At 30.4% G+C, this 24379-nt stretch overlaps 1 protein-coding gene across 1 annotated transcript in view; it reads left to right on the plus strand.

Annotated features, from left to right (window-relative positions):
• LOC132738820 (transmembrane protein 65-like) overlaps positions 1 to 14253 on the plus strand; it is a 36547-nt gene extending 22294 nt beyond the window's left edge. The window contains exons 4-7 of the mRNA XM_060726425.1: positions 8234 to 8288; positions 9797 to 9839; positions 11739 to 11844; positions 13452 to 14253. Of these exons, the coding sequence (XP_060582408.1) occupies positions 8234 to 8288; positions 9797 to 9839; positions 11739 to 11844; positions 13452 to 13565 (318 nt within the window). The 3' untranslated portion in view covers positions 13566 to 14253. The remainder of the gene's footprint in view (positions 1 to 8233; positions 8289 to 9796; positions 9840 to 11738; positions 11845 to 13451) is intronic.
• The last annotated feature ends 10126 nt before the right edge of the window (positions 14254 to 24379 follow it).

Genomic DNA, 24379 nt, shown 5'->3' on the forward strand with positions numbered 1-24379 from the left:
AGATATTTAATAAAACACACATTTCTGAATTTGGCATTCTTTTAAGCCAGCAATTCCAAGGTAATTGATTTTATATATCAAAGTCTGGAAGCGCACAAAGGTTAAATTTAAGTTTTGGCCCTCAGTGTAATTATTCCACATTGTCTTAGAAGTGATGAAAATCTGCTAATTCTCTTTTTCTGACTCATAATTCCACCTTTTTCTCGGCATAATTATGAAAAAGATGTTTACTAAAATCACTTTTTTGAAAATCTTTGAATGTCCACATAATTTCCTCATTTTTTCGATAGAGTGCAGAAATCTTAGCAATTGTTGACAGAAGTCTCATAAAAAGTAATATGTTATTTTGTATATTTCAGCTCATTAGAGCTCATATTAGAGCTGTGCCCCTGAGTATGTCAATCTAAATATATTTCCTAACACATAATTAGGGGATTGCTCTTCAAGTACGCATACACTTTTAAAATCTTATTTTTATAATTAATATAAAAGTCATGTAATACATGTAATATTGAATTATTTACTCATCCCAAATATTGTTACAATACTGATCGATACAAATTTCTTCCATTGTGACAAATCTGCAAATGGTATGTTAAGATGACGGTCCTTAGAATATTCTAAGGAAGCCTCTTAAAATGTTGAAAATAAATGCATTTGTGACAGCAACATTACGTGCTCTCTTAGAGGATTATGTTTGAAATGTATTTATATACACTGAATGCTAATCTAGCTGTTAACTTGAAACACCAAATATCACATTTCAGATCTGGTGACTGATGTGGGTTTCTTTTTTGTTTCAAGATATATGATAATTGGGATAGAACAGGAAAATTAAGCGGCTTAAAATTGATGGTTGTCATGGTAACCAGAAAAAGAGATGTGATTTTTGTATAAGTGTTAATTAGTAAGGTAATACTGAATGAATTTTGTCATGTTAAATATATAATAAGAAAATCAGAAATAATGCCTTTGAGGAAGATGTCTTTATATGTCTTAAATTACAATTTAAAGGAGCTCCACTGAGGTAAAAAAAAACACACTAAAATACTACATTGTACACAAATCTAGTGAGAGACTTAAAATAGAAAAATCTGCAAAGAATAAATAAGAAATATTACTCAGAAATAAATTGATTATCATTTTTTGTGCAACTAAAATATAGCCTGATTTTAGTGAAATTTTTGTTACGATTGTAATTAAATTATTTTTGGTCAGTTACACACAAAAAAAAAGATTATTCTGGAAAAACAGCGAGAGATAATGATCTGAAAAATTGCACACAAGTTATCTGTCCACAATTGAATCAATTGGTCCACAAATCTCGGAAAAGTATTTCCATCCCCATCATGGCAAAAAAACTGCGGTGGAGTCCCTTTAAAACTCAGAAGACTCAGAAAGCCAGAAACATGTAGACACTGCTGCAACAGTAGATAGGATAAAAAATTGTCTTAACATGAGACATAATCCACTATAATGATGTTAGTTAATGGTAAAGCAACAGTGTGACAAGAACTTTTTTTCCTGCTACCTTACGGCAGACTCCAATCATCAAAGGCAACTTTGTCTCTGAAATGCCAGAAGACAGTCACCTAAATTAGATTCTCTCTGTTTTTAATATCCTTTCGCAGTAGTGCGGGCTTAAGTCAAGGGTAATTTCCCTGATTGATTTTCGTCTTAAGACTTCAATTAGGAGGCAGATTGTAATACTCATTGTTGTACTGTCTCAGGGCATTAAGTTAATACAACTTTTGATTGTACATTGTCAGGTGCCTGATTTACCATGGCAGGAAAGGATTATCATGTAGCAGGGGAAAAAATGAGATTTATACAAAATAATTATTGCTCATTTTTTGTGAATAAATTCAGTTTCTTTTCCTTTTCCATCTTTAACGGACTTGTCCATCATCAAATCTGAACCATATATTATTTTCATAGAAAATTTTAAAATATGTACTGACTCAGAAAAGCAAACAGTGCAATTTGACATATATAATAATCAGATGACAGGGGCATGCCGACATTAAATGATCTGGCTGTATTTAAGGGTTAAGGATTGTAAAGCTTATAAAAATAGTTAATAAATACAATGAATAATTATACAATATATTGTAAATATTAACATTTTGTAAAATTGTATTGTGAATCACATTGTTTATAGATATATAATTCTTACAGTTTACTGGTGTTGGACCACCGGACAACCACCTGACCCGGACGGCCCCAAAAATGCCCCATTTAGTTTAATTTTTCTTTGTTCAGTGGTTATCAATATATCAGTCATATTTTAATCAACAATAAATGCATATTTTTTCTATAATTAAGTCATTAAATTTATTTCAATTGATCTAAACAGTTATATTTTAAAGTCAGAGTATTTCAAGAATGTTGACGTTGAAAATTTGGCTGCAAGAGTGATTTAACCTGACCTCGATCTTTCACTAGCTATAATCATTTGCAGAGTAAATGATAGGATATCCAAAAAACTTTAAGCATTTGCTGCTGAAATATTGTATATCATGTTAAAAATAAAAAATATTAAACACCCATTGGCTTTTATCTGAATTAAATCTGCATCATAGCTTATCTGTCTGGACACATTGTACTGTAGTAAATTTAGACAATTTAGGTAATTTTGATACCCTCCTTGATGTGCCTCAGATATAAGTGTCAACATAATCAGAAATAAGCTAACTAGTTCCGTTAGTAAGAACCTAGCTGTACCTTGTCAAATTTTCAGATCTCTAGCTTTAAAGTAAAGTATGAAATCTGCATGGAAAAATGATCAAAAAGTGTCTGATTGTCGATAATGTTGGTCCCTGACCAGTAATGATTTCCAGATATTAGTTTTGACAGAAAATATATATTTTAATTTTTACTTTTAGGCACATGAATAACATATGAAAACCAACTTATAAAGGTTACCCCAAAAAAATATGTTGTTACCATAACAATGATTTTGTGTATTCGCCATCAGTCAAATATTGCTATTGAATATTTTCCAAAATAATCTAAATGCCTGAATCAAGTCTGTCTGGAATTTAATAATTTTCTCATTTTTATGGAAATGATCAAATTATGTGAAAGAATGATTTCAAATTGTTCAATAATGTTGAATGAAATTATTTTTAGGGAAAATTTCAAAATGTGAACTGACTTTAAATGACATTTTGCTCAAATTTGGTACAATGTATATAGCAAGCTTATATGAAGCCTTGGTTTGGATTGCTGTTGAAGTTTTTCATAGTAAGATCTAAAATTGAACACAATTATGACAAAATGCCAAGTTATTTTGATTTTTACCTGTTCACCTACCTTTTACCAATGGATGGACATTATATAAATGTTTTTTTAATTAGCAAACAGTGCAGACCGTGAACCACACAAAATGCTGACCTTGGTCTGCACTCAGGTCACGTGAGTTACTAAGAATCAGTTGTCACCCAGGCAGCTAGGCTTAGGGTTTAAGATTTAGATGCTAAAATAAATGCATAAAATCTGTAATACTGCTGTCATCAACAATGTAGGAGTAATTTGAGGATACATGAATTCATAATTTACAACCCTTCAAAATTGCCAATCTGTCACACTGCAGATTGTTTAATAAATACTGTGATAAATGCTCGGTCTTTGAAGATGAAGATTCTATGAATTTATAATCATTTGACAATTCCAATCTGTGCTAGAAACCATATTGTCAAATAAAAGATCAGAGGCTTTTGTATAAATTAGATATTTTCCAAAATGGATTTGCATATACATTGTATATAAAAGAACACAGTCATCATCTTACATGTAGTATCTAATATTTTACTTTATTCTTGTAGAATGAAACAACATTTTATGATGTTTTTTATAATATTAACTGGCTGCAACCTTAAACAATTTCTGGCAGCTGTTTAAAGATTCTACCTTAATTATTACCTGAGTGAAGACCAAAATGAGCCAGCATGTACAATGTTGTATCAACTGTCTGGCATCATGGTCTACACAATCATGTTCTTACTATTCAATTACTACATATTTGGAAACTTTCTTTCGATATTATGAATGATTTTGTCCAGGTTGACAGATGGACAGGTTCATTTAAGATATGCAAGCATAGAATTTCAAAGGGTTAAGACGAATAAGTATTCAAAATGAAAGATGGACAAGTCTGTTAAAGATATTTAGTGTGTGGTAAGGGTTAGTGATTATATAAGACTTGACAGTTGACTTTTACAAGCTCACAATTAAGGACACTTCATGTGTAACATATAAAAGAAAAGATGAACTTTTGACAAAAATGAACTTCTCAGGTACACATTTAATATTTGCTCCCTTAAATTTGCCAGGTCACATTCTAATCTTCAAATGTAAATGACATTGAATTAATATATTATAATTATGCATCTATAAAGTTGAACTTTTAAAGGCACATTATATATGCCTCAGAAATTCATATTTTTTTAATTTCTTTAGAAATGTCAACCATGTGTTAAATAATGTCTTAGTAATTGATTAAGAGCATACATGTTTAACAATTGGAGAAAATAGCACTGAAGGTGCAATAATGTGTTGTTAATGTAGCAAAATGTAAACAAAGAAGTATTTTAACTTCCATACAAAATACTTATTTTACTAAAATTATACCATTAGCCAAGAGAGCAAAAGATAGTTCATGTATATATGGAACATAAGTATTTTTGTGAAAACTTTTACAAGATACCAATATAATAAAGATTTTTTGAGTAATAAGGTTGATGGCATTAATGAGTAATGGGCCTTTAATCTGAACATCATAAAAGGATAAAAGTACATGATTACACACCATTATAATTAATTACCTCCCTTTATAAATAATTAAGAGCATTCGCTTTTATCAAAATCATTATTTTGTTCCATAAGATAAAAATTAGAAGACAAGCAAACTTTGTAGTTCCCAGAGGAAGCAGCCTTTTATGATATGATGATGGTAATGATTTGTTCAGGGAATGAATGGGAACCGTGTATTGATTAGTGACAGGGTTGTTGTTTGTTGAAACATATGTTGCATAATAATTATGCGGGCTGCTTGTGTTCACATACCTAAATAAGTTAAGGATTTTTGTCACTGTTTTATATATTAAGAAGAAATACACTAGATGATGTGAGATTATTTAGTCATTTAGTCATTCACACTCTTTATAATATATAGAGGATATTTGTTTGTTTGTGTGTAAGATGAAATTTTATTTCATCGAGTGGGCTTTAAAAACAGTATTCTCACGAGTGGCGAAGCCACGAGTGAGAATACTGTTTTTAAAGTTCACGAGATGAAATAAAATTACATCTTACACAACAAACAGACAAATTTTCTTTTTATTTTATGCTTAAAAACAAGTTAAAACGAAATTTCCATAATTTTAACGTTAATATTAAAACTGTTTCCCCCATTGAGAGCCCCATTTATTCGGAATTTCTCATTAAAAAAAAAAGGAAGTCTTGAGCTGAAAAATAAGTCCGCCAATCAACATTAAATGACGGTGATATTTATTAATTTTATTAAAAAAATATGAATGATCGCTTGTTTTGATAATAAAAACAAACAATTCTTGTAGCAGAAAAGGTCCAACCATCCATCCATATTTCTTCTTCTTCTTCTTCTTCCAATATACTGGCCACCTTCAACTAACTGAAGTTTACTGCCAGGTTAATGCGCAAGACGGAAAGAAAGAGTAAAAATAGTGAGAAATATATACAGTGCAGGTTAAAAACGGACAAGAGTGTGGTTTAGATATAGAGTTGGGACAGATGAGTACGGAATGACTCAACTGTACCGGCTGACGTAGTGTCTGGAGGTAGGCTATTCCAGTCTTTGATGGTACGTGGGAAGAAAGATTGTTGACGGTATTGTGTACGGCAGTAGGGTATCTTGAAGGTTAGGTTGTGTGAATTTCTTGTAGATGTGGAATTGGATGGTATGAGTTGTGAATTGTCTAGAGCGACCTTGTTGTTGATGACTTTGTAGAGCATGATCAGTCTGGCCTCCTTTCGACGTTCTTGTTACTTAGTGCGAATTTATATTAGACCTGGCTTTGTAAATTGTAAGCGGCAGCCATTTTTTAAAGTTGTGTATTTCATGGGAGGAAAATAATTGTGTAAGATTCAGAGGGATATAATTTGGATTTGTTAGTCATACACATTTTTAAAAGAAAGAAAACTTATTTGAGGATTGTAACAGACAAAAAATAAGTGTTGACAGATGTGAAAACATTCAGAAAAGGAGCTAGGAAAATGGAAAACTTGGAAACCTGCTCAAGAACGCTGGGTTGATTTAACTTATTCTTCGAGTTATGGCTGTCAATGCTTTCAATTTTTCATAAAGCATACGGCAGTTATTGCTCGTAGGATACTTTAATATGCCCAAATGTCATCAAGAGCAGTTTTGCATGGGGAAGGAATGTATTTTTGAGACTGTCAAAATGAAACAAAAAAAACGAAATTTGGTGATTGGAATTTCATGAATTTGAATGAATAGAAGTAAGTTTTCTTCTTTTTATTACTTTTGACATTTAAGTTATTTATCAATTTCAGTTTTGCTTTTTCTTTAAACAGCCTGACATTGTCAGAATTGTCAGCAAAAATAAAATTGAGGTACCACATGGGGAAAATCTTAAAAAAGTAGTTTCGTCATTGAAAAGAGTGAAATTATATTTTGATAATTTTCACTGTGAAATTACCAAATATAATTTTCACGGATAAATCAGTAATCCACTGAAAAGCATAAAATAAAAAGAATATATTGAATGCAGTTTAAGTGTTATATTTCAATCAGGGTAACTCACAGTCTATGGTACATATGCCAACACTTAAATTGAATTTTAACCCTTTACCACATATATACGCGAAACAACGCACTTTCGACCCCCCCCCCCTTTTGGGGCCTCAAATAGTGAAAAAATGTCCTATTTGGGCCCTAAACATAAGTTTTCGTTTGAGAAATGTTGCTAAAAAAATTGAGCACTTTTTCGGCGCCGCCCCCCATCCAAAAGATACATCAGAGGGTTGCCAGAAGGGGGATGTGCCCCCTTCTGTTAGGGGGGTTTGAAGGGGGGCGGAGTCCCCCTCATCGCCAAGAAAATTTTGGACTTGTGAGAGGCTAAAAATGGCCCCAGGTCGATCATAATGTAACGTTTAACCAACGCTGAAAAGCCTTTGACTCTATCTCAATCCCTTGAGAAGTTGCAGCACTTTAAAATAAATTTTGATGGAAAAAATCGAGGCAAAATAGTGATTTTTGGCAATTTTGAGATGTCCCCTCGTTGCCATGGTAACAGGAAATTTAAGACTGAGCATGTCGTTACAAAGGCAATGGTCCAGTCAACATTTGTGCCAAGTTTGATTAGTATTGAAGCATTTTTCATAGTTTCATAGCAGTTTGAACTTGTAACAGGAGGCTTTTCAGTGAAAACGGCCATTTTTCACAATATGCTCATGGGGGAAAGGGTTAAAGCAGATGTAATACCATCAACTTTACATTTATTACATCTTTGTACTAAAGATAGTGCCAACAACTAAAAATTTATTTGCCACTATAATGTGAATTTTGTCATAATTATTTAACAGTTTCAGATTTCTTTTTAACATTCAGGTCATTTTATTTAGGTTCATGTGTGAAACAACAGTTCAGTAATGTGATAGAATTTTTGTTATATAAACGAAAAGTAATTTAAGAGTGTAAGTTTTGGCATATATATAAGTCGAGACCTGTCAACATTACAAACCATTCCTTAATTAAGGAGTGTTAAATATGTCATAATGAAATTGGAAGACTGATGCTGTGAAACCGTTAGATTCTCCATGCCGGATCCAATTACATAAGTGCTTCTGAAAGCAAATACACTGTCATAGATTCATATCAAATTGTATGTTCAATCCCAAATTCTATGGTATTATAAAGTAATCATTTAAGTAAATGATGCAGTTCTAAAACAGTGATTCTAATAGATGTTATTATAAGTATTATGGATTTATCCAAGCAAATGAGTAATACCTGGAACAAACTTTTACCATTATAGCTTGACAGTGTACAATAGAATAATCAACCTTTTTGCTCTAATATTTTCAAAGTTGAAATTTTAAATGTTTGATTGTAACCCCTGTATTAGCTGAGAAAACTCCAAAATATTTGTAAGTCTCGAGTAAGAATTATTATTTTGGTAGAATACCATCTTTATTAAAAATGAAATAATTCATATTATTTGTTTTACAGGGAGAATACATTGAGTTTAAATTTGGTGCTATGTTTGGAATCTCTACAATGGCAGGTAACTATATAGACTGAGATACACAATAAAAGTTATTTCTTACCAAAACTTTGCATTGGGTTTATTAAGTTTTGAATTTCAGTAACCAGTCTGATTAGCTTTTACACATTTGATTGGCTACATGGGATTTAAAAATTTGAAATAAACCAATCACATGACAATTTTAGTCTTTTTCCAGACAGGCATTATTAGTTCAATTTTTGAAGTGCCAAAATGAATAAAGTTGAAAGAATTTTTTAGGTATAATATATAATTTATCTTAACTATAATATAATTTGTCTAAATATGAAAACAATTCTGCATTTTTATAAGTCTTTTGTGGTTTTGTTTTTGTTTCATTTTTTCTTTCATGTAATTATGATCTATAAATAGATCATTGAGATAAAGTATTTCTATACTTTTAGCAGCAAATAATTACTTAAGTATAGTCTGTGCCATTAGTTTATAAGTTTTAAGCCAGCAGAGTGCTTGCACATAATACAGACTATATTACTGTCAGCTGCTCAGTTTTGATTGATTGAATGTTGAAATTATCCAGACTAATTGACATTTCCCAAATATAAAGTGACAGACAATACCATTTAGACAATATCATCAAGGCTAACTAATAAAGCTATCTATATTTTCAGGGTTATTTCAGTTACCTTTTACTGTAGACATAGCAAATTTCAGAAATTTTGTTTAGATTTAAATTATTTAAGTGTTCCCACTCCAACTCAATAATTATATTAACTTTTGTGGGCTATTTAACTTAACCTTAACTAAAGGAATAACAACTTTTTAGAGTATTTTTGTATATATTTGAGCTGCATCACGACAAACCAACATAGTGCGTTTGCGACCAGCATGGATCCAGACCAGCCTGCGCATCCGCACAGTCTGATCAGGATCCATGCTGTTCGCTATCAGTTTCTGTACTTGTTATAGGGTTTGTAAGCGAACAGCATGGATCCTGATCAGACTGCGTGGATGCGCAGGCTGGTCTGGATCCATGCTGGTCGCAAACCCATTATGTTGGTTTTGTCGTGGCGCGGCTCATTTCATTTTAAATACATATGTATCATCCATTCATACTCTTTGATCATTTATTGGCTAATAAAGTTAAACAGACAAAAAGCAGAGAAGAAGACTCCTACATAGTTCATCAAGAATTATGCTAGTTCAGGTCAAGAAAGTTCCCCCATATTTAAAACTTAAGGGTTCTACCTGTAATGAAGTGTTGAAGGAAGCTTTAGACTTTATGTTTCCTTATATGACACAAGTAGCTGGTGTATTTAAGTTCCAGGAAACTTGAGATATAGAAGTTGCAAAAAACTTTTCTTAACATCACAAGCATAATGATAAATATGACTTTGTATTGTTTTATCTAAATGATATAGTATAAATATTATTGATGTAGCATAATAAAATATTTATATATATTTATAAACAACAATTTTATAACAATAATTATTGATCAGTTTTATGTATTATCATTATATTAAACATGTATTTTATGTTTATTTCAGCTGCTGCCCTGGGGAACTGGATCTCAGATTTAGCTGGAGTACAGTAAGCTACTAATATTGTTATTATATCACTTTTCTCTCCAATCTTTGTTAAGATCCCTATAAGTTATCAGGAAGAAGGCCATTAAAAGTTTAGCTACTCATTAGATTCATACTCAGATGCCATCTTATACCTAAAGTAAATGCACAATAGGGCATATTAGTCTTCTTGTACTACTAGGTCTTGCACCAATGAAGGCTAAGTCTTAGAAAGTCTCCATATGACATTGTCTGTGTTGGTATGACTTAAGACCCAAGTAACAAATTGAAATTCAAAGAAAAAGTTCAACAGGAGAATGCCATTTTCCTCACAATTGTTTCTTAGAATAAGAAAATTAAAAAGTCAACCAAAAAGTACAGACAGGAATAAAAAAAACACACACACACACACACACACATTTTACAATACGATTTATTTGTTTTAAAAAAGTCATTTTATAAGTTACTGACTATAAACTTTTTAATTATGAAATAAAAAGAAGTTTTTTTACTAAATTACTAACATTATACACAATTTAGATACAATGTATTTATTTTATTCTTTATTATAGTCTCATCAATGTGATACCGTATATACAACATATCATAAATAAAAAGCATATATAATAAAAAGGCACATTATTAATGTCCCTCTCTACAGAGGTATAGGAGACTTTGTATATGTTAATATCATAATACCAGTAAAATCATTATTGCATAATGGAGTATTAAAATTCACACTTTATCTAGATCTTGAGTAGAGTACATGTATAATATAGCCATCTGGACATTCATGATTGTATATAGAGTATGCCCTACTCATGTTCTAGATAAGTTTAAGTAAGAACATGGATATATAGGATGTAATTTAGTGTATGATTACACAGGATGTGATGAGTGAGAACATGCATATATACATGTACATGTAATATGAAATATTAAGCAGTTATTATACACAGATATGGATATACATCTATAGCAAATGTTTAGTTTTTACAATTTATAAATTAAAGAGTTTGAGGAAGTTCTACTTGAAGCAGACTCTTTATTTATAATCAAATTACTCATGTTATATACAGCTTTCACATTTAAGTAGTTTATTAGTACGTATTTACAAAATTAAATTGGTCAGGCGCCGCATAGCCGCGCGACTAATTTAATTTTGTAAATGCGTACTAATAAACTTTAACCGGCTTAGTGTTTTAAATTATTTTTATAAACAGTCAATTTACTAGACTGATTAATAGTTTGCCGATTTACCAAAGTAAATAATTATGTTACGATTCATTTGAAATATTGCAATCCTATTGGACAAAAAATAATTTCAAACACTAAATGTGGTTGATAAAGGGACTTCACTGAGGGTTTTGGACATGACAGGACCGGAAACAATTTTTTAAGATTAATGCGCAGTCTGATCAGGATCCATGCTGTTCGCTATCAGTTTCTCTTCTTGTTATAAGGTTTGTAAGCGAACAGCATGGATCCTGATCAGACTGCGACGATGCGCAGGCTGGTCTGGATCCATGCTGGTCGCAAACGCATTATGTTGGTTTTGTCATGACGCGGCTCATATAATGAAAGTGACCAACAATTGAAAATGGGCAAACAATAGCATATAATATATGATTTTCAGTATAGTTCAGAGTATATTTTCTTAATTATCTTTTGCATATCTTTCTGTTTTAAGTGCCCCATCTTATCTTAATTATAACGATTTTAAATTTTATATTTGAAGGCCTTTGGACTTTAGTTATGTTCCTTTAATAATTAACAAGGAAATAAATAAATGGGATATTACATAGATCATAGAGAAAGTCAAGAGATGAAAGTTATTGGAAGATATCGTCTTTCGTAGATTTTCTGTGAATCTTATTTTCCTTAAAATGCCTTGTTCAACTATTATTTTGTTTAATTTTTTTAGAACTGCTCATTATGTAGAGGTGGTAACAAGTAAGTTTGGAGTTAGAGCACCGGCACTCACACCAGAACAAGTTGATATGTCTTCCACAAGATGGTCTTCCAATATAGTAAGAACTTACATCATTCTTGTACCATTTGATATAATACTTTAATTAAATCAGAAAATATACATGGACAGATTTCGTTTTATCATGTTTATTGTAGTTTAGATTATACAAAAATGTTCTTAGAAATCTGATTCCTAGTTTTCTTGTGTCACTATCACCATGGTTACATATAACTAAAACCATTGTTGTTACAAAGATTGTTGCGTTGTAGTAGGTTATAGTAAGACCAGTTTGCCATTAATTGTATTTATGCTTGTCTGTTTGAAGAACTATGGGGCAGTTCCACTGACAGTTTTGTCAATATTATAACAAATGTTTCAGGATTTGCATGTAAAGTTTCTTATTAACCACTAAAACTGTATCAATGTATCCATTGTAGATTTCATTCACCTGATATATTAAGGATATTCAAGTTTTTTCTGTAGATACAGGATCTATTTTTTTTTTCTGAGTGGTATGAAAATAAATGTTTCAGCCACAAGTTACATACGATTATTTTTATACCACATGATAATTTTTATACAACAAGATGAAAGTAAATCCTGTATATATAGAAAAAAAACTTTAATTTTCTGTTAATAATTTAAATTTTTGTTCTCTTTAACATTATGATTTGAAAGACTTTCCTTTAAATTTTGTGTACTGGCTGAATTGAAAAGAAAAATAAAATAAATTTTTACAGTGAAATTACGTAGAAAGAAAATAAGCATTTTACTTCCTTAATATTTCTCAATATTTCATTTATATGTATATAATAAAGCATTTTATTAAGCATGAATAAAATGTAAAGGTTGAAAGTACAGACATTATTTGATTTACATGAGAGATATTGAAAAGTACAATTTAAGTCTTGCCCTATTTGTGGCTAGCAGAAGCAGATATTGTATAGATCAATGCATTCAAAGTACAGGAAAAATGAATTATTAAATTTAGCCACACTGAGATGTTATTTGTTGCAAAGTTTGCATAACCATGGCGTAAAGACATTGGAAACATACTTGAATTTACAGTGCAACCTTTACAGTGAATCACTCCTTGGGAGACAACAATTCTGACTGTTGCTAAGAGTTGTTGCTTTAGACAGGTTAACTTTATTATAAAGTCTTACTTCTTTAAAAATTGATATGGTTGTTGTAAAGAGGTGATGTTCTGAAGGTGGCCACTACACAGAAGTTGCACTGTAGATTATTGTTTTTTTTTCTTCATCTTGTGGAATAATTTATATTTACCTGCTTTGTATAACATAGGGAAAAAAACAGGATCTCTAAAGAAAAAAGCCCAACACAGCAAGATTTGAAAATGTTTCAAGGTCGGAAGGATTGAGTCTGTTCCAGACCCAATGTCTATCAAAATTGCTTAATATTCTAATTAAGTGCTTAATATTCTAATTAAGTGCTCAATATTCTAATTAAGTGCTTAATATTCTAATTAAGTGCTTAATATATTAAATAAGTGCTTAATATTCTTATTAAGTGCCTAATATTTAATTAAGTGCCTAATATTCTAATAAAGTGCTTTTTATTCTAAGTAAGTGCTTAATATTCTAATTAAGTGCTTAATATTCTAATTGATTGTCAATATTCTAATTATTTGCTTGTTTATTTCAGGGGAAAGCAATAGGAGTCTCAATAGGCTGTATATTAGGAATGTTCCCATTATTGTTCTATAAACCAAAACCCAAACCTAAAGAAACAAACATAGCGGAGGAAGCACCATCTTGATGAATTATAGGGATCACATACACGTTATAATACTATAAATAGTAATAAATACCAGTAGAAGACCCTGTGATTTAATATGCAACATATCCCTGTAGCAGCCTAGCAGGTGTTTATAGTGTTGACCAATTAGAGGATGTTAGCCGGCCGGAGTTGATGTTGAATACTGTATACAGTAGTTGTTTATAATTTTGTCCATTTGCTTTCTGTAGGGTTCATTGGGATTGTATAGGTGTGGTTTAGAACAAATTTGTTTTAATACAGACTTATGTCATAATTGTTATCATTTAAGTATAATACTTCTGTTGTTATTGTTAGACAGATGGTTTTAATATTTTTCAAATAATGTGTTCAAAATGTTTTTTGCAACCATTATTCTGTTAGTCTATATTTTATTGATACTTGCAGGTCATTTTTCTATAAACGCATTGAAATGTTCTAATTTCAAAAGGCATATATTATTCTCTGAAAGTTCAGCTTAGAGCAGAATTAAACTTAAGTATGCAGATACAGAATTTACTTGTTCCAAAATTCTACACCATTACTAAAAGAGTAAGACAAATTGATGCTTATTTGCACAAGTTATTTGTAATAACCATGTTTTATGCCAGATTTAATCTCTAAATTTGTATATTAGACACTGTTTTTGCTCTTAAAAACAATTTTGAAATTTTTCTTTAAAATTAACATTCATCTTTGAGGCTAAATGCTTGAAAAGTTTTATTATTTTTGATCAAAGTGTGTTTTAACAAAACAATGGGCCTTAGAATGAAAATTGGATGATTTTTCAGCCTAGTCTCAATGCAATGGCTATATTCAAAGGAATGGGATGGGTATTAGAAAGTCGCATACTACCTTACAAATGAACCATGGTGTTTTCTAAAGCTTTAATCCACTTGTTAAATATGACAATCAGTCAAGATGAAATTTCAACTGCGGGTCACAAATTATTTCAGATTATGTGCTGGTTAGTTTAATGATGTACACAAGCATGATGTTTTATGATATATGATATGTGTGAGAAATAAACTGTGTCATTAATAGCTTGATTTAAACCAACCTCCTCCCATTTCCCATCTAAAGTCTTCAAGCTACACCTTCTGGCATTTTTGTAGTAACTATTAATTAGGATTCAGCTTTTTAACCTTAACCTCTGTGTTCTCAATTATTACTTCATTTTTCTTTTTTCTAATTAATATTTTTTTTTTTTTGTAAATTGTTATTTATGATTTAAAGTGAATAGGTGTTTATAGGAGATGTTTTACAGATTTTACACTAGCTGCCTTGTTATGTATTAAGTGTTTATAAGTGTTCTTAAAACCCTGTTTGTGACACTAATTTGTCTGTCTTAGAGTTACTTAACCATACATTTTGTAATGAAAATTAATTTGTTCTTGAAAATTTTATTTGCCAATAACAGACTATTTTGATGTTATTAAAAGAATTGCTTAAAAACATTTGCTACTGCATTGCACAAGGGTAAATTAACAAGGAAGAAGAAAAATAACTCTTACAATGTAAACATATAAAGATTTGAATGGGTTGTCTCCCTTACTATGGTTGAATTTTAAAAAAGAACATTATGATAAAAACGAACAGTAGATTTTAATGCTTGCCTTCTATTTAATATATAATTCAATACCAGTTTCAATGATTATTCTATAGTGTGTTAGTTTTTAGCTCGACTATACGAAGTATATGGAGAGCTGTCCTACTCGCCCCGGCGTCCACGTCCGCGTCCAGATTTCAGATTAAAGTTTTGGTGCAGTAAAATATTTTTCACTATAACTTTGTCATTTCTTAAAGTATCAACTTCAAACTTCAAATATATGTTCCTTATCATCAACCACATCTTATGTGACAAGGTTCATAACTCTAGCACCAATATTTTCAGATTTATCTCCCCTTGAACTTAGAATTTTCCTTAAAAAATACTATTTTTTACTGTTACTTATTTATTTCTAAAGGGATCAACTTCATACTTCAAATATATGTAACATATCATCATCCACATCTTATGTGGCAAGGTTCATAACTCTAGCACTAATATTGCAAGAATTATCTCCCCATAAACTTAGATTTTTTTACTAGAAAAATGTTATTTTTTACTATAACTTTTTTAGTTTTAAAGGTATCTACCTCAAACTTCAAATACTTATTCCTTATCATCAATTACATTTTATGTGACAATGTTCGTAACTCTTGAAGCAATATTTACAGATTAATCTTTCTTTGAACTTAGGATTTTCTTTAAGAAATATTATAACTTCTTTACTTTTTCAGGTATCTACTTCAAACTTCAAATATATATTTCTTATCATTACACACATGTTGTGTGAAAGGTTCATAACTCTAGCATGACTTTTTCTAGAATTATTCCCCTTGATCTTGGAATTTATGTTAACAAATGATATTTTTTTACTATAACTTAATACATAATTATACATAATTGGTTTTTCTTTCATAGTTTTGTCCTCCTTACTGCATCCAGTATTTTATTAGTCGAGCTTGGCTGTCTCCTGTGACAGCTCTTGTTGCCTTCCTAATTGTATATGTCTGAATAAAAGATGTTTTGGTTTCCAAAAGGATGGTTGATTAACTTTTTTTATTGTGGAAAATCACACCTTTTAGGTAGAGTTTATATTGAAAAGTAGCTGTTAAGGTATAATGTATGTTGTTTTTCATGTGAAAAAGTCCTTTGAGTAAATATTTTCCACAGTTATTTTACTATTTTTTTCAAGCATTCAAATATGTATTTTTTATCCAATTTTTATCCCTACATTCCAATTTTTAAAAGTTTTCAAGAAAAGTTGAATGAAGTGAAAGTATAAAATCACATATAACCATATATATTGTGTACTCATTGTAAACATACCAATGTGCCATATAGCTTGTTTATTTGTGACCATTTGTTAGAACAGAACAGAATAGAACTTATTAATAGTACATGTATTACAAAAATATTTCCCCAGTTTCTTAGCTTTGAGTTCCGTCTATATGTTTCTCATTCACTTAAGGTCTATATTTGTAATTATCTAAGTGTCAAGAATATGTTCATTTTTTATTTATTAGTTTTATCAAAGGAAGAACATGACATATAAAGAAATGTGTTTTACCCATTTTTTAAGATGATTTTATCTTGAAAGTGTCACTCATTTCACTCTGAGAGAGTAGGTTATGATTGGAGAATATCAGCAGCCCTGTAAATGAATAGGATTATAACTAGTTATGATTGTGCAGTGAAAATCAACATCACAAATATGCAGTGTTGAAGTAAAAAGAATAAATGAATTGCTAAAATATAGAGGTTCATTTTCTTTTCGAATCTGTGTATGCCAGAACTTACTTAATGCTAGTAATAATTTACTTTTATCAACTAATAATTGAATATACATGTATACACAATTTAATACATTGTTGTATATAGTTTTGCAGGAAATTTTACCCAATATAAACTGTAAACTTAAAGTGGCTGTCTGTCGTAGTCCAGTGAAAATCAATGCTACAAACATCAGTGTTATAACAGTTTAGTGTCCAGCTTTATTTGCCATCCAATGATTTCATAAACCCTGTATTTCTTAAAAATTCTGTATGTTGATTTTCAAAGAAGAACAAAATTCGATACTATATCAAATCCGTTCATAGTTGTCTTCTATTTTCCTTGTACTTCATAGAAATGCGTTTGTAAAAATAGTCTTGACATAAAGTCTGACACTAAGTATGTTAGTATTTTACAGAAATTTCTAAATATCGCTCCCGTCAAAGTTTGTAATTTCTGTAGAACAGCACTGATGAACACATATACTTATACAATGTAGATGCTTTCTAATGTTTATGGTTATTTCCCTTTATATAATGGACTTTACTCTCTTATTTGTTTTGTTCCATTATAGAATTGATAGTTTCTTTGAATGTTTTTTTTTAATTCATAGTATATTTTAACCTTTTTATATTACTTGTTAAAAATACGTTTTATTGTTTAATGTTTAGAAAGTTGCATAATGGTCAACATACACATGTATCTTTGTGCATATTTTGTAGAAATTTGTCTCTTTTTATATTTCACAAGTAGATATTGTTTATGATTGTATGCAGTAACAAGAAAGGTTTGATAAGGTAACTATATAAATAACTTAAGGAAGAAGGCAACTTTAAACTAAAGTTATCGCACAGTGACTTAAGAATGGTATTGGTTTGTTTTACATAAATATGGATTATTTTTCATCGGGAATTTAGAGATATTTCCAGTTATTTTACATAATGTGTAATGTGAGGGTTATACAAGAACTCTTTTTTTAATCATGATGTCATGTGAGTCATATTTACAAGACACTGTCAAATTTTCCATAAATTTATGATCTTTGTTCAGGCGATACATAATTTGTTATCATGAAACAAATTCTTATTTCTAAATGCATGCTCTCTTTTGCATATATTGTAAAATAAACTTGATGAAATGTACCGAAATTTTATTTTATGCACCAAATGTTTGTAGAGCAAGCAAAGGTTTATCCGAATGTGCATATAAGAACACTATCTAAGAAAACTTAATTTTATACTTGTATATATTTTTGAGCCTGTGCCCGATTTTTTCATTTGTAAAATGTGACTCATTCTTGTCCTTATTTTGTGTAAAGTAGTTTCATCAGTATTTCGCATGACTTGACATAAGTTGATTGTGGTGAAATGCAGTTTTACAAGCTTAAGTCCGATAAATTAATTACGTATTGACTATTGATAAATCTTATCACCAGGGTTGCGTTTCATAGAAAGTCCTTAGTCTAAAATCAGTCTGAAAACCACACTTGAGACAATTTTTCGTTTCAAAGCAAATATTAAGCAAATATCTGAACTTATAATCCTATCATAAGACTCTGTTGAATAGCAATACAGATGATCATAAGCATATTGCATGTTGTAGAGTGTGCTATTGTATCTATTCTTTTTTCTTAGGCAAAGTCTAATGTCTTTAACATGAGATAATTTTGTTTATTGAAATGGTCCAAAGATTATCTTAAAGATGGTCCTATATCCTAGGACTTTGGACTTACTTAGGACTTTCTATGAAACGCAGTCCAGAGTTTAATTTGTGTCTGTACCTCAAAAATGCTGTCTTAATAATGTTTATTTTTCAATTGCAATCTTTTTTGCACAGTTTTAAAATTAAAACCGGTGATATCATGGACTCTTTCCCTCATTCTTTCTGATACATTTCTTGTGCATCTGATTTCACAGCTTTAGAGAATATATTTACCATACATGCCATAATGTTTAGACTCATTTCCGGGACACTTTTCATTTAGAGGTGGGGCATTGATCAGCAAACGTATTTTTAGTGGCATACAACCTATATTACCGATAATTTACTGTGATTATTATTATTATGGTAAATGTGTAAAATTTTGTTTTCGTCAAGACTCCAGTGTTAGTGTTTTCTAAATTGTTTAGTCTCTCAAACAAATTTTGTTGTTGATTTGCCTGCATATTTTTGACATTTTTGAACAAACTATCTATTGTTTTATTCTACTTTATGCAGCTTTCTTGGTATGTTTTAATCATGTTTTATGAAGAATTTAAATGATAATAATAGCAAGTATTTGTCTTATAACATTTGTAATATGTAGAAACAGCAAATAAATTCATGTACAAGTATATTATGACAGGAAATACTCGATACTATCGTTTATGAGGTTTATTTTGTGTTATTTGTAATATTTTACGGCTAGTTTAAATTTTAAGAATTATTTGTAAATTTTTACTTTCGAAATCTGTTGTGCATGCTTGGTTTATTAATGTGACATTATGTCTAGTTAAGTACAAGTGTTTTGTAGAACCAATCCCTTGTATATATATGTATATGTATTATTTTAGAAGGAATGATAAAAGGGTTTTTATTAAAAGTTTATACTTAATGATTTATTATAATATGTCTGACAGGTCAAGATACCCCTTACTGTTAAGCAAAATTTTCATGTGAAATAAACATTGTTAATAAAATAAAGACATGATTTCAATATTTTTCTTTTTGTAATATATCCTCACAAATTTGAAATTTCAGAAAGTGTGCAGTGAATATTCAAATGCTATGGTTCAAAAGAATTTACTGTATGAAGGTAAACTTTGTTAAGAGTGTAGTTGAATTTATTTGTTATTTAGGGGTATGGCAATATATTTTTGTTAAGCAAAATGTTAGTTTTTCCTTCAGTTTTATGGTTCTTTACAAAAGGTTCAGTCTATTTTTATAATCGTTTGTATATTTTAGAATAGTTTTTTTTCTATTTTAAGACTTGTTTGTCTATATTTAGAATCGTTTAAGTATGGGGAAAAGGAATTGCTAGATTCAATAGTAAAACATTGTGTTCACGTGTTATTGTTTATGAGTATTTTTTAAGACGGTTAATACCATCATTCTTAGATTTTTTTATTCATATGCTTCGTTTTAACACTTGTATTATTGTTTTTCTAAAATAAAGTGATCTTTGTTTGCTTAAACAAAAACAAGAAATTCATGTTCCATGTTTTAGAGATAGAAAGTTGTGTCTCTTGCTGTCTTTATCTACAAGAAACAAAAATTACGTAATAATAATAATAAGAAGAAAGTTGTGTCTCTTGTTATCTTTGTCTACAAGTAACAAATATAATATAATTGTAGTAAGAATAATAATAATATTATATTTTTTGTTCTTTCTTTTTTTTTACAAGAAAATCATCATGTCTTGGGTTACTCATTTATATTCTCCAGTAATTACTTGCTCTCTTATATATTATTTAGTTTTGTTTGTTTGTTTGTTTTGATTCTCTTACTCAAGACATTATTTCCTGAACAAGTTTTAGAAGTATTTTTTGTCTTGTCTGTACTTATTCGATTATCGTGAAAGCCTTTTGTGAATATCAATTATAAGCAAACATTTCACACTTTTAATTAAATTGTCTGTTATGGGCAATATATGTCCGAAACAGAATTTGTATAAAATCATGTAATGTGAATAAAATACTCTTACTATTATTACAAATTTAAGTACATGTATGCCGAAATCACAAGATTAGTATGCAATGTAATGTAAAGTTCCGATTGTAATAAGAATAATTCAGCTTAACTTGCAAACTAGGGATGTGATGATTTCGTTTTGTAACTGTCGACTTAGTTTTAGAAATTTCGATAAAAAATTAATGAAATCTAAAATATAGAGATCAGACTGTACAGTTTCGCCTCGACTTTGACCTAGGCAAGTCAACATCGCCTCTAGCAATCAAAGTGTTAATCTGTAAGAATGACGATGGTTAGGATAATTATGTAATTGATAGCTATTTATCAACGGGTAATACTCATAGCATTATCACAAGAGTTTATAAATACATTATTATTAAAAGCAGTAGTTTGTAAAAATTAGATAAAGGAATGTTTGTGTTTTTTATGCCATATCAATACATTTATTGCTATGACGAATACTTCTTTTTCTATGTTAAAGGTTGTGTAATTGTCTGTGAATTATCACTGTATACTGTTTCGTTTATTTTGAAATAATTTTGATTTGTAAAGGAATATACAAGTTTGTTGATAACTTTATTAAGCTTTGGTATTTACAAATAATCTTTATTTGATATAGTCTTGAATTGTCATGATGGTATTGGTTAAAATGTTTTCAATCTAAGCTGGTTATATATTGGTTGTTAATAAATATAGGAAATTGCTGTTACTAGTTCTGTTGTTTATTATAACCCCAGTGTCGATGTGACATTTCACCAGAATCCCCCTTTCCCCCCCCCCCCACCCCCCACCCCCCCCCCCCCCAAAAAAAAAAAAAAAGCACAAAAAATAACAACAACAAAAACACAGCAGAACAATAAAAACGAACTGTTTGTCGGTGAAGTAACTCAAGAGCAAGCACGAATATTTATGTTTTACAATTTTGTGAATCACTACCAATTAAATAATATCCAGTCAATATTCCAAGTCATGAATTGGCCGCTAAAGTGATAAGTTTCGTGAACAGATTCAATAAGAGTTATTTCCCTTCGACCATTAATACTGTAATTCATGTATGCGTTTGGGGAGAGACAATCTGTCTTGACTGGATTTTCATACCATGTTTTACTCGCAAGAACAATTGAAGAATTGTAATTACACAATCAAAAATGAAAACTAAGACGATGTATACTGTAACTCACATGAAAATTCTAATCATCTTCAATGAATGTGTAAAAATGACTTAAAAAAGATCATGCTAAATTTAATTGGTTAATAATATTATCATCTTACGTAGGTACTATCTTCTTGATATCAATATCTCTAGAAAGTTTACCCGCTTTTTGTTGCAAACATCAGGTGAAAAAAATACTCTCAATTTCAGCTCTTGATGTAAAATTATCTAAAAGATTAGGGCTTGTCCCGGTTAAATTATTGTTCTGTCACTCAGTTTCCTATGTTTATCAATCAAATAGTACATTTTTGAGGTCCAATCAAGAATTGTGCAACCAATTTTTGCTTATATGTCAATAAATAAGCTGGTTGATAACTTTTAAATTTTTGAGTAATTATTCAACTTGAAATTTTTGAGTAATTATTCAACAGATGTCACCAGAAGCATGGAATTAGAATATGAACACAAATATTATTACATCATATTTTGGACTTAAATCTAATGAATAGAGCGATACAAATAATAATGATGATTTAATCTTATTCATATATTGTAATCTGATTTTTTCTTAAAGCAGTCACAAAAAATGTGATTGATAATATGCACAATGCAGTGCTACCTATCTGAGATATTGAATGAAAATGTGCGGTTGTTTCCTTTCAAGCAATGTGTAACTATTTACCTGATTTAATTTTGTGAGATGTACTATATGTGTATTTCAAATTGTACGATGTCTTTCTCTTTAAATTACAAACAAATTATTTGGAAAGACCTTCAAAAATAAAACAAGTAACAAGTTATACCTCTGAGTCAAAGGATGATTTCTCTTACAAATTCCTAATGTAGGTTAATATGTTACATGCAAAGGAGACGCAGAAGGACATCTATAATGTAGACGTAAAACGTTAATTAATGCGTCTGTTGCAAAGTATGTTTCTGCACAATGTTAAAACACTAAAGCGTGTCTTTGACGAGACGATATTCTGTTTTCAGCTGCACGTGTAATTACTACTTTTATCTTAACAAAGAATTGATTGTCTTACAGCGATAAAACAGATGCAGTTTAAAGCCTAAAGCTAAGAAAACTGTCTTTTGTTGGTCGTAACAATCTTTAGATCATGTAATAAAATAAAGGAATACATTATAACATCATTACAAATACTCCTCAAGCATGGCATAGATGTTAGAAATGCAAGCATTTTGGGCTGTATAAATACCTCTTCAATGGTGTTTTTTTTAATTTTTGCGTTATTACTCTAGTCTATTAGTTTAAGATAAGAGCGATTTCGTTGTTGTTGTTTGTTTTTCAAATAAGATAATTGTCCAATTATCCTGAATTAATGTTTATAGAACTTTGACAATTTGTCTTTTAATCGCTGTAGCCACAGGTCTGTATTACTTAAACTAATAGCTTTCCATGTGATCTTGTCCTCCTAATTTATTATTTTACTTATTAAAATGCATTGGTATTATGGATTAGAATTATCAAAATGTTTTTAACCCTTTCCCCCATGAGCATATTGTGAAAAATGGCCGTTTTCACTGAAAAGCCTCCTGTTACAAGTTCAAACTGCTATGAAACTCTGAAAAATGCTTCAATACTAATCAAACTTGGCACAAATGTTGACTGGACCATTGCCTTTGTAACGACATGCTCAGTCTTAAATTTCCTGTTACCATGGCAACGAGGGGACATCTCAAAATTGCCAAAAATCACTATTTTGCCTCGATTTTTTCCATCAAAATTTATTTCAAAGTGCTGCAACTTCTCAAGGGATTGAGATAGAGTCAAAGGCTTTTCAGCGTTGGTTAAACGTTACATTATGGTCGACCTGGGGTCATTTTTAGCCTCTCACAAGCCCAAAATTTTCTTGGCGATGAGGGGGACTCCGCCCCCCTTCAAACCCCCCTAACAGAAGGGGGCACATCCCCCTTCTGGCAACCCCCTGATGTATCTTTTGAATGGGGGGCGGCGCCGAAAAAGTGCTCAATTTTTTTAGCAACATTTCTCAAACGAAAACTTATGTTTAGGGCCCAAATAGGACATTTTTTCACTATTTGAGGCCCCAAAAAGGGGGGGGGGGTCGAAAGTGCATTGTTTCGCGTATATATGTGGTAAAGGGTTAAGTATTTCTTATTAAGACCTGGAATATTGATGTCAGTAAAATCGTTTTTGAAATTCTATAAGAACAAGAGCCATGTCAACATGGCCATCCCCCGCCGAATGTGTTTGCTCATTGGAAGAATGTATATGTAGTATAGCAGAATAATTCCATTTTAAGAGGTCTTTTGGTAATGAAAACTGATGGCTATAGTGATTACAGATTTGAAACCTATGTGAATACTGATGGCTGAAAATAACAAAGGGCAATAACTGAAAAATAATGCAGGGTAGGTTATCATTCTTGTGTGCTGCACCCCTCCTCAGTAAAATCTATCCACCTATGAAGTTTCAAGTTGATACCTCAAATTCTTTTTGACAAAAAAATTGAATTGAAAAATTAAGTATGAAAAATAACAAAGGGCAATAACTCAAAAAATATTAAAGGTAGAGTTATCATTTCTGTGCACTGCACACCTCCTGAGTGAGATCTATGCACCTATGAAGTTTCATAATGATATCTCAAAGGCTTTTTGAGTTATGCTCTGGACAAAAATTAATTTTGAAAAATAACA

This window comes from Ruditapes philippinarum, unplaced genomic scaffold (genome assembly GCF_026571515.1).
Source record: "Ruditapes philippinarum isolate M1 unplaced genomic scaffold, ASM2657151v2 ctg2412_1_1_1_1, whole genome shotgun sequence".
NCBI lineage: Eukaryota > Metazoa > Mollusca > Bivalvia > Venerida > Veneridae > Ruditapes > Ruditapes philippinarum.